A 17013-nucleotide genomic window follows, 5' to 3' on the forward strand; every position below is an offset into this window, starting at 1 on the left:
GAGTAATGATTGACCACTCTATTGCTTTATAAAAATATAAGATTGAATAAAAAAGTTTTTGGCAAGAAAATGGGCTATTCACAACTCTAGAATTATTTCGTAAGTTATTAACTCTATAAAATATAGAGGTGTGGTGCGTTTTATGATTAATTTTATCAATAGACATTCCTCAGTCGCGCGTCCTTTTACCTATACAGAGAAGTATTTATATTTTCTAAAAAATATAGTTCAAAAGTTTTTACTAACTAGTAATTTATTTATGGGATTATTTTCTATAAATTATATTATCTAAAAATGTACACTTCCATTTTGAAATTCCAATACCTTCTCGGAATAGAGTCGAACCTAAAATTAAGTTGATATCTTTTTGAGACATACTTTTTTGTCCCTATTCACACGTTTACTCACTTCGCTCTCCAATTTAAGTACACACAGTTTTGATAAACACAAAACAATTTGTATAAATCATTTTACAACATTATTAAAATTTACATAAAACAGTTACAATTTAGTTCCTATACATTTTTTGGAGCCCTAATTTACAAGTAAAGTCTAAAAAAAACCATCTTATTTTAGTTAATTTTTAAACTCAAGTCAATGTCTAAACTTGTCTGATCGACATGAAATATTTTATGGTTTCTTTTTATGTGTATAAACACAAATTTGGGCGGCGAAACCTAAGAAATTCTAAAATTTAAAATATATGAAACGTCCTTATAAACAACGACATATATAGTACATTCCAAGATAATTATATGTCTTTAGTAGAATTGGGTTTCCCTCAGAAGTCCCTAATAGTTGCCTTTAAGGGAAGTTGACTATGAGCAGTAAATAGGAAGATTGAAAACTTCCTATACCCGTCGCTGGAAAAAATAAAATGGGATGCTAAGATAGAAGTACTCCAAAACTTTTATCCGTGGTGCTAGGGGTAAAGCAACTAATACATTTAAGTTAATACATATCTATAGAAGAGAATAAAAGGATATTCAATGATTTAAAAAATGTTACTTCAATGATCACACTTACGTATAATCAATATTAATAGATACAAACATTAGTATAGTTTGTATGAGTTCTGTGGGGTTTCAGCCCCCATAGAAACATTGACAGATCCCCTAATTAAATAATATATTTTTTAGGGAGAGATATAGAAAAGTGATAAAAATCTTCACATCTGGTGTATAATCTAAAATTATAAAATATAGCGTGGCACTAGTCCTCATAAACAATTTTTTTTAAGCCACACCGAAGGATTCAAAGCTTTACTATTTGCGCATATCTTCATAATACACACTTAAAGGTTTATACTATTCGAACATCTTAGATATTGAATTATATAATTTATACTTATCGCAAAATTTGTATTTTAAAATATAGAACATGTGCTTATAAATTAAAAAAGAGGTTTTATACTTAACGTACGCCTTTTTTACAAGGCGAACCGTATATTAAAATCCACTGAATCTTTTACACAATAAAATTAACTTCGGGAATATTTGTTTTGGTATTTTTACAAGTACTTTTTCGGTTCATTCGTTATATCTTCAAAGGGTGTTAATTTTATTTTTTTAAGGGTAACATACATGTTTAACTATAGGTAAGTAGGATGTTAGCAGTAGTTATATACATAAAAATTTGTTATAAACTATAGTTTATAGAATTTATGCTTCATATAAAACAGTACTTCGGAAGTTATTGACATTTTTATACTTAGGCAAGAGGAATATTGAGCCCAAGAAATAACATCGCCCACGTTTCATCTACAGCCTAAGTTATTATCGACCAGGCATTTTTTTAATTAGATTATTTTTTATTTTTTAAACCAGTCAAATATGTATTTTGCCATTGAAATAAATAAAGTTGACACCCTTAATAGGGTACAAGGGGAAAACAGAAATGTATTTAATAATTTATAAATATTTGTATAGATGATATTTGACCGTGATTATAATCACTTCTTCGCAAATCTATAGATAGTGTTTAATTTTTTAATTTTAATTTGTCATTTTTCCTTAATTGCATCCTGATTACAAGTTTTATTATTTATAAGTATTATATATGAATAAATACTTATTATAAAAATTAACGATATAAAGAAACTGATATTAAATAATTTAGTAATGTAATTTTTACAGGGAAATAGTAAAAAATTAATAAGTATCTAGTTATATACCTGGTATTTCGATATCTCTATGCAAACGTGTCAATATTGTAAGTAAGGATTTATCAAAAATAAAATGGAACTTCGGTTATTCAAACCCTCGTTAATTAATTATAATTTTAGTTATGAAATTAAAGTTGTAATTTCATATCTGGACTGTCCGGAAAGAGGTGTTACACTCCTCCACTAGGCAAAATTTCATCGTTCGAGTCCGCAATTTTAACTTCGATGTGAAGCTGAAAACGCATTAATTTTACTATGATGCGTTTTTTTTTTATTGATTTTTTTGGGGCCTGTTACCATTTTCTCTTAGCTCTCACCAAAACGATTTCTTTCAAAGATACGTCAAAAGATCACAAATCGTATCTAGTCAAAGGCATTTCCCTTAAACATTTAAAAAAATTCCCTCGTCCTCCGTAAATGGGGAAAATCTAAAAACAAATTACAAATTTAAAAATCGATAATATTCGAAATTTTTTCAATTTTTTTTACTTAAAACTGCCATAACTTTTTTAAAAATAACCCAATAAATATAATTTTTTTTTATAGTTACATAAGATATTTACTTATCATTTTGTATGTATTTTTTTTATAAATCTGACTCTTTACCTGACCAAAGAGAGGATTCAAAATGACATCTTTTTCAACTTACCTTTTGAAAGTGTTCCGGAAATACTGAAACTTTTATGTACATCTTAAATTTAAGCTTGTGTAATATACTTTGTTATGAAAAAAAAAAATTCGAACTTTATTTTGTTTTCATGGTTAATCATCGAAGTTAATAAAAAATATACGATTTTTGTATAACATTTTTTTTTATATTTTTAACTTTATAATGCTATAATATTTTTTTTTTAATCGGACTATTACCCTTTAAACAGGAGGGTTCAAAACTTAAAAATGCATATAGAAAGTAAAACATTTTCAACTTATTTTTAATTATAATATTTTTATTAATTATTTATATTTAAACCAAAAATTAAACATAAATATTTGTTATATTAATTAGAAAGATTTTGTTATTATTTAGGTTATATGCAAAAATCTAATTTCAGATATGAAATCGCCGCAAAAATGGGTTTAGAAAAATATTTTTTGGTCTAGGATGAAAATTCATTGTAGACCAGCAAATTTATTTATGAATAACAAACAATTTTTTTTTTGAAAGTATTGCATCAAGCACTTCATCTTTTATACATGTTTGCTATAAAAGTAATATCTACTTTATAATTTTTTATAATTTCTCTATAAAAATTACAATACCAAATTATTAAATATCATTTCATACTCTATTTAATTGCTATAATAAATATTTATTCATAAATTATACTAATAAATTATAAATTTTATAATCAGGATATTAATAAGGAAACAGGAGATTTACTTTTGGAATATTCCACCAATTTTTTGAAAAATAGACACTACAGATTTGCATTGGAACGTTTTTTATAATAGTGATTTTAATCACTATCAAGTTAAATCTATACTGGACTCAACTATGTCACATCCCTCTGTACCATGACTCCACTGTGCAGGGTTTTTTTAATATAAAAGAATGCAACCAGAAAATAATTATTGAAATAAAGTAGAAACATTTTAAAATAATTATCCAATATGTAAAAATAAATTTTTAACCTCCACTATAATTTTTTGCTTCAGAACGGCCCTAATAATTATGATCTATTGGTGGTAAAAATTTTCTTATATAAATGGCTGTTATAATTTTAACACAAAACAGATACGGAACTTATATTAACGCACAATAACTTTTTAATATAACATTGTTAAAGGTAAACGAAGAATACAACAAAAAGAAGTGTATGTGCCGCCGTCGCTTACCATACTGTTACTTAAAAACTAAAACAAAATTTTACAGATAGTAAATACTTATTTAGGAACAGTTGTGCAAAAGAATGGTGGCATTGACGAGGATACATAATATAGGATTAAGTGTGATGGATAAAGTAGAGAGAAGCGTCTGGTGTTGTAAATATAAGTAAGTTAAATTGAACTTATTGAACCAATTGATCTTTGTCCCAAAGCGACCTTTCAATACTTTATATAAATTTAATTAACTATGGATATAAATGACGACTCGGGTGTTTTATTTGACACTCAAATAATAAAATCTAAAGACTATTTATTGTATTTTTTCTAATGACATGATTATATTACGCATATTCAAGTCAAATAATTACATATAGTTGGGACATTAACACAAATAAAATAATAACATCACCTAGCCATGTGACACTTGCGCCGCTCCGTAATTTTGTACTCCTTTGAATTCCCCACAACACGTAACTTTTAAACAGGTGTGTTGTGCGATAAAAGAATTCTAATGAGACTGATAGGTAAATTCTATAAGACTGTAATGCTATGATGTATGGTTCAGAGTGTTGGGTGGTTGACAAGAATGTAGAGCAGAGAATGAGTGTAGCAAAAATGAGAATGCTTAGATGGATGAATGGAGTTACTAGAGTAAATAGGATAAGGAACGAACATATAAGAGGGAGTATAGGTGTAACGTCAATCGTAGATAAGATGAGAGAAAATAGATTTAGATGGTTTGGTCATGTTATTAAGATATAGGAATCAGAAGTTATGGAAATGAATTTTGAAGGAAGAAGAGGTAGAAGAAGACCAAAATTGATGGAGGGCTGTTATTGAATGCATTATGAAGACGGCTGATGTGTGCGTAGATGATGTGGGAGATGATGTGGGAGATGGTGTCAAGTGGGAGTTTAAGATAAGGATGGCCTACCTCAAGTAGTTGGGATAAAAGCTAGGGATTTGAAGAGGAAACTGTAATCTGCTTATGAATAAGTTACAGTTACACCATAATTATATATATTAACTTGCATAATAATTATTATTTTATTTTATTTATTAAGATTTTCTCAACAAAATTCCTGACTTAATGAAATGATTTGCTACGTGAGTAATTGCGGTAACAAAAAAAATAATCATATTTGAACTGTTTATTTCAAAAATAACAATTTGTTCCTTTTTAAATTCTATTACAAAATACATTTTATTTCTAACAAATATAGGAACATTCGCGCTATAATGTTGCCAGATAAATTAGCATTGTTAAAATAACCATATAAAATAAAAATGTAAAATTATTTAAACTAATTTTTGTTATTCTTCTACATAGCATTTAACTTCAAATGTAATAAGAACTATCTACAATGTTAAAAATCTTAAAGTAACTTAACAATATAATGAAATTTAGAGCTTTGTCATTCTCTTTCATATCTTCTCACTTTTTTTACTAATATATTTTTATATATTAATGATTGTCCACTTCCGTGAGTATAAATTATAAAACGTCATGATGTTTGCAATTAAAAGTTACATTAACTACTTTTGTAATGCATAATTTTTCTCCAATCAAACTTTTTTTTTTTAAGTTAATGATTGTAATCAGTTATTTTTAGTGATTTTGGTAAATAAAGACTTCATAGTATCTTTCTAAACATTGATATGTTGTTAAAAAACTTTTCAAAAAATTGAGACATTTAGTAAACTTTTATACAGTTTATATTTAATTTTTAAAAGAAGTAAATAATAATTAATATTTAAGTACAAACATCGTTTTATATTCAATTTATACTTAAATCTTGTACTAATTATTGGAATAGATTAAATATATGTAAAATTGTATATATTTAATTTGTGATACCAATAGTTAGAAACCATAATTACTAATTTTTGTTTGAATCATCCCGAAGAAAATGTTTATAACGAATTATCATAATTTTTATTAACTGCTAATGAATGCATTTTAACCAGAGAAAAAGGATAAGATAACTTAAGTGAATCTTAAATTATTCAATTTTTTTTATTTATAATATTTACTTTAATACTGAGGATTTTTTTTGATCCTAATTTTTTTTCAAAATGACTCAAACTAACATCCTCATTAATTTAGTATTTCTACTAACAATAATATACATTTAAAAAATAATTAATTTGTTATTTACAAATAAAAATGCAAAAAAATAAATTAAATAATTTAAAATAAAACAGAAAAGTATAAAAACATGGTAAAGTATGTTTAAGTTAATATTCCTAGAGTATCTACTATGACCGCTGTAGATTAAGTATTTGGGTTATTATCAATATGATTACAGCTAGCACAGCATTGTACGTCATTTTTGAGCTATTTGATTGCGACATATTACGATTTTTCGACGGTGGCATTCCTAATAAATAACAAATTGCAATATTAAAATAAAATGAAAAGTATTATCGTTATGAAATTAAAATAGTTCAAAATTTAAATCCAAATGAGAATATAAAGTAGAATCCTATTAGTTAATATGGTAACAAATAATCAAAGTTGTAAAAATATAATACATACGTACTTAGAGTTACATTTCAAAGTCTTCTTCTTCTTCCTCGCCTTAATCCCAACTACTTGGGGTCGGCCACCCTTATCCTAAACTTCCACTTGACAAGATCTCCCACATCATCTACGCTCACATCAGCTGTCCTCGTATCGCATTCAATAACAGCCCTCCATCTCTTTTTTGGTCTTCCTCTACCTCTTCATCCTTCAACAATGATTTCTATAACTGTTCTTACAGCTTCCGATTGTTCTCTCTTCATAACATGACCAAACCATCTAAGTCTATTTTCTCTCATCTTATCCACGATTGACGCTACACCTATACTTCTTCTTATATGCTCATTCCTTATTCTATCTTTTCTAGTCATTCCACTCATCCATTTAAGCATTCTCATCTCTACTACACTCATTCTCTGCTCTACTTTCTTATCAACCGCCCAATACTCTGAACCATACATCATAGCTGGCCTCACTACAGTCTTGTAGAATTTACCTTTCAGCCTCATTGGAATTCTTTTATCGCATAAGACGCCAGACGCTTCTCTCCACTTCAACCACCCGCACTTAATTCTGTGTCTTACATCCTCGTCAATACCACCACATCGTATCAATACCACAGTTACATTTCAAAGTATTTTTAAAAATAAAATTAACCAACTAACCTGTAATAGCTTTCCATGGTTTCACTGTTGAAGCGGGCAGGCGTTTAGGAACTGGTGTGTAGCTAGTGCGTTGCGTTGATGATTGGAAAACAGGAGGCCCTAAAGTTGAAGCGATTGGGACAAAGCTAGTTGAACCATCTCGTAATTTTTTTGAAGTATCGCAAACCCCTAATAATAAATAATATTGTTTAATTATTTTAAGAGTAATCTATATGTATAATTTCTGTAACTAAAAGTATATTAAAATAAATTTTTTTATTAAGTAGACGGTTAAATGCTAAGTTATATCTCATCTACCTTTTTTCGTTAATGTCATCCCTGTCTTGCGAGGATCGACAGTGCGATCACAGTGCCTACCGGCTTCGGTCAACTTGAGTTTCCCATCATTCATAATTGATCCAACAAAACATTCGTAAACATCGGCATCTGTACGGTGTGTATAAGTGTAGGTTAAACCATTCTCTTCCCATTGTCCAAGGCATTGGTAATCGCGCTCTGAAATTTTTCGTTTAAGTTAATAATTGTATTAAACTGAAAAAACAGTAATTTAGTGCTATCATTTCGTGCAAACAATTGGGGTAAAAGCTATTCTTATCATTAATCATTGTGTAGGCTTATAGAAAATCGCAACTTTACCGTGTAAGTGGATTTTTAATTATAGTTTAAAAAACTTTTTAAAGTGTAATGGTGTGCTTACAGTATAGTGCTAACCTAAAATCAAGAAAGAACTGAGTGGATTTTTATAAATCTTTCATGACGTGTTTTTATTGCTCAGTGTATAAAACACTATTCATTCAAGTGATAAGGCTATACGCCTTGATATAGAACTCGATGGAGGTGTGCCCTTATTGTTGTGATATGATTGTGATCCAATGCTTGATTAGTCTTTTCTAATTTTTAGTACCTTCATGATGATGTTTAAGCGAAAAAATAGGTCTTGGTGACATCTGGGAAGTTCTAAATTCAAAATTTTGAGAAGGTAACTGAATAGGAGGTAAGGCAATCGGTGTTTTTCTTTCTCCTGAAATTGTAGTGCTTGTCCAATAATAATTATGGACACTCATAGGATCACTTCTTAGTATTTGATCTTTGCCGTTCCTATTACTATTTTGATAATAATTATTGTTATTTGTTGTGACGTTTTGGTTATAATATCTTTGAGTTGTTGTAAAAATTCCAGGTGGGAAATATTCTCCTTGATTATTGTTCATACTCCTCGAATCGAAGCTTTGATAATTTTGGAAAGGCATTAAAGGACTTTCATTTACTTCTGTTCGACGATCAACATTTGGTCTTTCTGCCATTACACCACGTTGATAGTTATCATTACTGCCACTAAAAGGCTGATAGGGATTATCGGATTGAGTTTGATACCCATTTTGAAAATTATAGTAAGTAGTGGGATTGGTGTTGTATGTATTTTGCTGTGTTGCCCCACTATAGTAATTGGGAGGACTTCCAGAGCTACGATAAAAAGGTTGCTCGTTGCGGTACTGAAATTCAAAGTTTTGCGATGGAATTTGACCAGAGTGGTCGGGACTAATTTGTTGGTATCTGTCTCGAGATTGTGTTGCTATCGGATAATTGTAAGTGGGATTTAAATGAAAGGGTGTTGCTTGTGCGGGATATTGACGAGATGTTTGGTAGCCATTAGGATAAATATTCTGATGTTGCCAATTCATGGACCACGGTCGATAAGATGAGGAATCAATTCCAGTTGAATAACTTTGTGTTGTTTGACTCAACCCATTGAAATCAGACATCTGACGATTGTCTGAACTCTTAAATTCACCTAAATTCGGCCGAGTTGTTGTATTTAGATCTTTAGTTTGTCCACTGGTCATTTCATTTGAAGATATGATTTGAGTTGTTGAACTTCCAAACCAAGTATTAGAAGAATTAGGAGTGGTTAAATCAATATTTATTTGCTGTAAAGAAGGATATGACGATGATTGTTGCGTATTCAACATACGGTTCTTAGTGGTTTCGTTGATTGTTATTGTGGAAGAGATAAATGGTATAACAGTAGTCTGCAAAGGTAATCTACTATCCTTATCTTTAGAATAATTGGTTTTAGAGTTCATCGAAGTTTGTGTAGAAAAACTTGAAGGTTTTTCTGAAGTAGTTGGTGGCGAGTAAGTCGATTCCGTTGAAGAGGAAGTTATATTTTTTGCTTGTGTTTGAGAAGATTGAGATATTGACGTAGTAGAAGAAAAAGTTGTGGGAACTGTAGATGGCCAAGAACTAGTGCTTTCGCTCATCGTCCAAGACATAGTAGAATCATAACGATATTCGGATGATGACGCACTTGCAGATTTTTCTGTAGAGGGTATATTTCTAATTCTACGTTTATTAGATCGTTGGTATCCTGGAAAATAATGGGATTTTCTAATGATGCAATAACCTTTATGAAAAGTAATTGTTTGGACTAGTAGGCTTATATAGATAAATTATATTAATATAAAAGCTATACTACAAAAATGTACAATGATTAGTTAAATTATAAAAGAAAAATATTACTACTTGAGGAAACATCGGATAATTTTTTCTTTTGAGACAATTTCAAAAAATTAGATAATCAAATATTATTTTATATAAATTTCATTAACATTTTCATACTTCAGTCTTTTAAAATTTTAGTAAGTATTCAAGATATAAAAAAGACTCATTTATGAATTTGTCTTATACCATGTTCCCTGATTTAATACAAAAATATACGATACCTTCATAAATTTGAGTATTAGAACAATCAGAAACCGTATAGTGCATCGTTTCTGGAGCATTACAATTAGAAGCCAACTCAGCACAAAGACCATCAATATCAGGTAAGACTCCAGTGTAATCACCCATAATTGGACAATGAGATACTTGAGCACCATCAGTACCTAAAATAAGAATTTTTATAGTAAATTTCATACAAAATCAGATAAAAATTAAATAAATTAAGCTAATAAATTTGTTTGGCTGTAAATTAAACATGTAAGTATTTAAAGATAAAAACACACTAGAGAATTTATGCTCAATTTTGTAATGTAACTTAATGTTTGTTAAGTAAATTAAAAAAGTTATATTCAAGATTTCAGATTTTTTTTTAATGACACCCAAATCATTTTTTAAAAACAAAAAATCGTTTTAGCTTGATGAAACAGTCTTAAATTTTAAATAAATCTTATTAAAAATCAAGAAATAGTTTTAGTTACCAGATTCGAAATCAACAACAGAATTTCGATAAGAATAGATATAAAAATTGTAAACAAGAAAATATATGCTGTCTTGAAAATATCGAAAATTAATTTCAAATTGTGATCATTATTTTAAGTAAAATACTTCCTATTTTAATACAAAACCCTAAAATATATCGAATCACACATATTTTTGTACGTCAGAATTATAATATCAAAAATCTTTTATTTTTCGATGTAACTTGTGATAGTTCCCTTTAAAGTATATATTTCACGTATAACCTAAAACTTAGAAACTTTAGTTATATTCATTGAGAAAGTACGATTTTATATATTCCAATAAATAAAGATTTTAAATTATTTTTTAAATAAGAATAAAAAGATGATGAAAACTTACGTCCTTGCGTTTTCCAATTCGAAGTGAAAAAGTTAGGGTCTGCACAAAGGGTTTCGTTAAATGTATCACTCGAAAATGTACCTACAAAATAACAATTTTCTTATGAACTGTGTTTAAAAATATAATATTATATAATTTACCAATTATGAACTCTAAGACATTCGGGCCACGTTTCTTCAACAAAATGCAGTTATGCGCATCAACACCACTAAAAAATTGTTTATGATGTTTAAAAATTCAAAAAAATTCACAGATCAAATATATTCGCTTACCACTGAGTTTGACCATAAACCAGAAATTTATCTTTAGCTTTATTAGTTGCCGAGGATTCTACACAGCGCCAAGTATACGTCAAAAACTTATCGGTGTCTTTATATATCACGGTATTACCTTCTACTCGAAGATTTTGCCAAGAGCCTTGTGCCCAATCTGGAAATCTGTGATATATAAATATTAATTATAATATAATGCACAATTTACTTCTAACTAAAATATAGTTTTACGACTTTCATCGATATAAAGTACTCATTACTACGGTTAATTTTTTAATATAAATTATTATGATAAATATCACACCTGCACGCTTTATTTCTATACTGCAAAGGTAATGGAGGAGACGGTTTAGCTGTGAATGTAAATGTTTCATATCCCAATGATGCGTTTTTTAAATCGGTAGTGCATGTAGAGTCACTGGACAAGGACATGTGTATAACTCCTGGAGACACTTCTTCGTACAGCTGTAATGTCACATTAAGTTACCAAAATTAAACTATTTTGAATATAGGCGTAAAAATATCTTGTTCTATACTTACAGCACAACGGTACATAGGCCTATCGTCACCTATTCTTAATGCGAGATAATGTTGTTTTCCAGGCCCTTCCCAGTTGGCTAAACACTCGTATACAAACTCTACAAAATATATGAAAAAATGTAAAAATGTTTAACGTAATGTAATGGAAATAAATTTAAGCTAAAAAAATTAAGTTGATTAAGTAATAAAAAAATAATAAATTTATCGATTTTATTGAAATTTAAGTTAACCTTAACGAAAATTCGCCATAAACAATTATTTACTTAAAAATAGCACAACAAGTTTATTAAAAGTAATAACCCATTTTTAAAAATTATTTTCAATGTACCTCGGTCATCGGAAGAGCAATTATTTAGCCGTATATTTATTTGATGGGTTTTCGGGCAGTTAAACATTCTAGAATTGTAAGACGAACATTCTGACGCTGGTTTTCCGCTTCCATCATTAAGTTTATACCGAACTGAATATTGCCCGACGAAAGGACAATAATCTCTACGAGCATCTGCGCCACTAGCTTCTTTAGTTTCTGAAAAATGACCATTGAAAATGTTATTTAAAATCTATCATTTATAAAGTTCATCCGTATGGTGTGAGGTAATGTATTTATTTATTCAATATATACTAAAAAAATAATATTTATATTAGCTTTGCTAAACAATAATTATAATTAAAACTTTTATACTTCATTACTGTTTCATAATATTTAATGTTGTACACAAATTAGCTTGATTCTCTAAAGGTGTAAATTAGTTAATTATATTTTTTAATTAACTTGATCTCTCCGTAATATAAAAAAAATATGCTTTGATAAATTTGTAAATCAAATTCTACTTATATAAAATCCATGTTTAAAAATCAAATGTACAAGAAGTTATCTGTTAAAAACTATAGTTGACATAATTGAAAAATTGTCGTAATAAAATTTATTCCGAAAATTTAACCATAATAGATTTAAAAAGTATCATAGATAAAGAAGATCCTTTTATCTATTTAAACATTTCTACACTATTCATACAATTGCATGAATTTGTAAAAAAAAAACTAAGTTTTACTTAAAATTACTATTATTTATTTTAATATTTATAATATTAAAATATTGTTTGTTTTTAATAATTAATTTTAGGTGAATAAAGTAATGAAATATAAAGTTAATCTTTCAGAACTTTTCTCATCAGAAATAGTGTACTTTTTATTATTTTAGAAAATTATAGAGTAATCGATATTTTACAAGCCATAGGAGACTTCAACGCCAGAACATGATAAATATTTTATTTCATTAGGCAACTTCATCAAAGTGAAATGTTTACATTATTTCCTATCATCACACATGCGTATTACCCACCAGTTACTATTTAATGATTTTTGTAAAAATTAATTAATAGTAAAAATGTATTACTTTAAATAATTACTCAATATTTTTTTCTCAAGAGCGTTAAATGTGTTATTGAAATGATTTTGCTTTCTTGGAGATCAATAATAATTATTCTAAGTATTCATCAGTAATCATTGAATAAGATCGTTCTATAAGATGAAATATTGTTACACGTATTTAACGGGATTGTATTGTGGTGCAGCGGATACTTGAGATATTATCAGAATCTGAAGTTAAGCTTAGCCTGCCGTTTTTGCTATCGGATGGGTCACGACATGTGAATTTCAACGGCGACAAACACTATGTACTATATATCCTAGCACAAAAGGCAAATGGGAAAACCACTGTATTTAATAATTGTCCAGAAAACATCTATGGAATCTTCAAAAATTGTCCGCTGTTAACCAGCTTAAATATTGAAATAAAATATAGATAAACAGTTATTATAGGTAAAGTATAATTGAGTCTGGGTGTTTTTCAAAAGCATTCGAGTTCAATAATCATATCATGATAAACTGTCAAGAATGCATCATTCTTGACAATCATTCTATGCATCATATGATGTAATTTTAACGGCCGCCCACGCTGAGAAGTCCACATATGTGGCAAAGCTCCCCAGGCGGACCTCTCGTTTATGTATAATCGAATAAAATTATATCTTTAATAATAGTGATAATACAGTCGTTATTTACAAATCGGTGGCGCATATGAATCGTGTAAAACACTGACCGAAGCCATAACATTAGTGTATGTTTACTATGATTAAAACTACGTAAGTCGAAAACACTTAATGTTATGTTTATGATGCATCAAAATATTCTAAATTCCCATAGTTGTTTCACTAAACTATAACATTAATAAAAATCGATTATTTTATAAATTTGTTCTATTGTAACACGAACTTGTCTCATCAACGACTATTTTTCACAAGTTCCGTTTTTCAATTCAAATGCGAGACAAGTGGAAGGAGAACTGTTGCTTCAAGAAATAATAGTATGGAAGGGAAGTTTGGTGTATTGGACCACCCGTGAGTCGCAGGGCTCTGGGGCACGTCACGTCGTTGAAATTACTACACTATATTATACCATTCGTATATTGAGTTTTTTCTGAAGAAAAACCGTCTGTGTCGCGGCATTAACTCGATAATGAAGGCGAACATGAAAATAAGTTCATGCAAGTCGTTAAAAAACTATAATAAAATACCGGTCGGTGAAGGATACTCGCGTAGTGGATCAGGTGGTTCGGACACGATGTACACACTCCTCTTGGAATGTACGCACCTCGTGAAGTTTTAATTAAAAGAAAATAAAGGGTTTTTTTTCCCATTAGTACTTGTATACATCATCTCGGTTACATTTGTATGGATACAAAACACGGGGGTTAATTATATATTGACTAATGAATGTCATTGGAATGAGTATTTACTGAAACACCTGCGATATTTACAGTCATCTCTTATATTCTACGAAATATCGACTAAATAGTATTTCTAATTAGAATTTAATAATTAAAACATTTATTTTCACGCATACTAAATGTGTTAATATTGCATTAATTTTTAAACAGAAATCCAACGTGAATTGTTCAATAAAGTTTTAATCTAATTAATTTGGATGAAAATGTTCTAAAAGCCAAAATTATAAACTTTGATTCTATTGGGTAGCATTCTAAACAAACGCTCTGAAAGGCATATACGACTCCATACCCTACTTATCCTCAGGAGTTTGGATCCGTGTGAATTACACTACAGCGATATTTTATACTAGAGATTTGTTTTGTACAGTTTTTACATGGAAAATCCAATAAGGTCGTTGATGCAAACGCGAGTTCAACTAAACGTATAGACGACTGCCCGAAAATGAATCACAACTGTGACAATTCTACAGTAATTGTGGGCTTAATCAGTGCACTTATTTTGTGCAAAACTAAATGTAATTTAGTTGAAATTTTTTTAGGCGCAACAGCTAAATATTGTCGTTATCAAAACGAGTTAATAACGTTCCGATTAATCTTTGACTATAAAAACACAAAACGCTAAATGAAGTTCTTATGGGAAACAATGCGACAATAATACACACTGCGGGTACATGCACTGTGATGATACACTACTCGTGCGCGGAGTAGAGTGTAGGCCGCGCTACACCCGCTCATAATGTACACTCTNCTATGCAAAAAATTAAAAAAACACATTCTTGGTCACAACGCACTTTGACGTCGTGGTCCATAATTTCATTAGCCAATGCAATTCCGCCCACGATAAGCGAACGTCGATGGTTATTATAAACGATAGACGACAATGAAGACGAGAAAAGAACACAGGGTCGTTATGATTAAACGGTGTATCGTTTAAACAATTTTAAAAAATCACGTACGCTCCTGACAACACTTGGCGAGTTCGGAACTGCACTTGACTATTAGATATACACGGCAGTCAGAATGATATGTCGGTCAATTGGCATTATTAATATCGCATTAGTTTTTGCAGATAAATATTTCAAAAAATGAACACAAATATATCTGGTAATATTAGTCAAACGAAAAAAGACAATAATATGACTTCACGGCTATCCAACATGAATATTGTATTTTGTGCGACTAAAACACAGGGCATTCCTAATCGTATTTATGCTTTCAACGACACTACTCTCACATTAACAAAAGATTCTTCCATAAATGTTCTCACAATTCCGTCCGGAAACTCGTTCTGTGTTATTATTATCGAACTATAATTACTGATCTCGTCTCGTCTGAAGACGCTGCAGTAGCCGTTTTTCCAAATGGTTGACGGTGACATTATTACACTACCGAAATAACAACATTTCCAAAAACGTACACCCAAAATGTAAAGAGCAACCATAGACAAACGACGAACCGTCACGAAAGCGCCCACAGTTGGCACATTAACGCCAATGTCGAGCTTTCCGTTTAGCCGCGTGCAATTAAAAAAATCAGATTATCTAACTCACTGTACAGAATGATGTCTTTCAATTCGTCGTTGTATCGTAGGTCATTTTCGCTGATACACGTGTCTTCAGCATCCTTTTGTTGCATGTAACATTTCTCGGGTCCTACGGCAGTGTGTACTCTCATCACGTTAGGCGTTCGAAGCTTCAAGTTTACACATCGGATACATGGCGCATCTTTGACGCTGAAAAATATAAATAAATCTATATAAAATTTGTCGTTCTTTTAAATAATATGAATAGTTTTAATCCCAAGTCGAAAAGTCTACACATGCAGATAGTAGAAATATATGGTGAATATTTTTAAATATCATAAAACTTTATCGAGATGTGAATATTTTTGTACCTATCGTCCACCAAAATATAGTTATTGCTTCCAACGCGCTTTTCACAGCGTCCCCATATGGGTATCTCGTATTCAGTTATATTGACTTTTAAATATCGTATCGGCTGAGAGTGACTATTATCATCGAAGATGGATTGCATTACATAAGACCCTTGATAGTGCGAGGGAAAATAACAAAATGCATGTCCTGCAACAAAAAATAACATAAGTAAGTATTATTTTTACCGAGTACACAACTGTACATTAAAATCAATGTTTGCATTTTAAGTAAGTAAACCCCAATAACCTCAATTTGAGTACAAAAATAATATCTTCTAATGAAACTCAAATGAATTGAGTCTGCACGAAACTCTTGTCATTTGCGCGTAGCACCTTGGATTTTTTAAACCAGACTAACGAGTTCATATAGACTTGCCATCTTTGTGGATTTGGGGGCATGAACCCTCATCTCACGAGAGTCCCAAAGGGGCTCCAATTGGTCACTGGAGCCGACAGGCGCGGGTGATCCAAAATGATAATAAAAAACAACAATGATAAGGATAAAGATAAAAGCGCGGCATTTTAAAATAAGCCAATCGAAACATTCAAATTCTGAGGTAGCTAATATTTGCAAAATACCACTTCTAGCATTACTGTCAACGCTAAATAATCGTTTTGTTCGTATTTATAAGTAAATAATTCTTGTGTGACTTTACTTGAAAAACGGGCTGTTGTCATTTCCGTTTACATAAAACTGCGTCGACTACCGTCAAAATCCTTTC

The 17013-nt window shown here is 29.9% G+C and overlaps 1 protein-coding gene across 1 annotated transcript in view; it reads right to left on the reverse strand.

The window, feature by feature from the left end:
* Positions 1 to 5124: 5124 nt before the first annotated feature.
* Positions 5125 to 17013, reverse strand: part of LOC126897320 (uncharacterized) — a 31873-nt gene continuing 19984 nt past the window's right edge. Inside the window, exons 2-14 of the mRNA XM_050670836.1 lie at positions 16253 to 16439; positions 15910 to 16091; positions 11900 to 12097; positions 11572 to 11669; positions 11336 to 11496; positions 11032 to 11196; positions 10900 to 10967; positions 10760 to 10840; positions 9904 to 10065; positions 8085 to 9548; positions 7478 to 7675; positions 7181 to 7348; positions 5125 to 6372 (exon numbers count right to left, since the gene is read on the reverse strand). Coding sequence (XP_050526793.1) covers positions 6251 to 6372; positions 7181 to 7348; positions 7478 to 7675; positions 8085 to 9548; positions 9904 to 10065; positions 10760 to 10840; positions 10900 to 10967; positions 11032 to 11196; positions 11336 to 11496; positions 11572 to 11669; positions 11900 to 12097; positions 15910 to 16091; positions 16253 to 16439 — 3254 coding nt within the window. The 3' untranslated portion in view covers positions 5125 to 6250. The remainder of the gene's footprint in view (positions 6373 to 7180; positions 7349 to 7477; positions 7676 to 8084; positions 9549 to 9903; positions 10066 to 10759; positions 10841 to 10899; positions 10968 to 11031; positions 11197 to 11335; positions 11497 to 11571; positions 11670 to 11899; positions 12098 to 15909; positions 16092 to 16252; positions 16440 to 17013) is intronic.

Source organism: Daktulosphaira vitifoliae, unplaced genomic scaffold (genome assembly GCF_025091365.1).
Source record: "Daktulosphaira vitifoliae isolate Bord-2020 unplaced genomic scaffold, ASM2509136v1 Scaffold_2, whole genome shotgun sequence".
NCBI classification, from domain to species: domain Eukaryota; kingdom Metazoa; phylum Arthropoda; class Insecta; order Hemiptera; family Phylloxeridae; genus Daktulosphaira; species Daktulosphaira vitifoliae.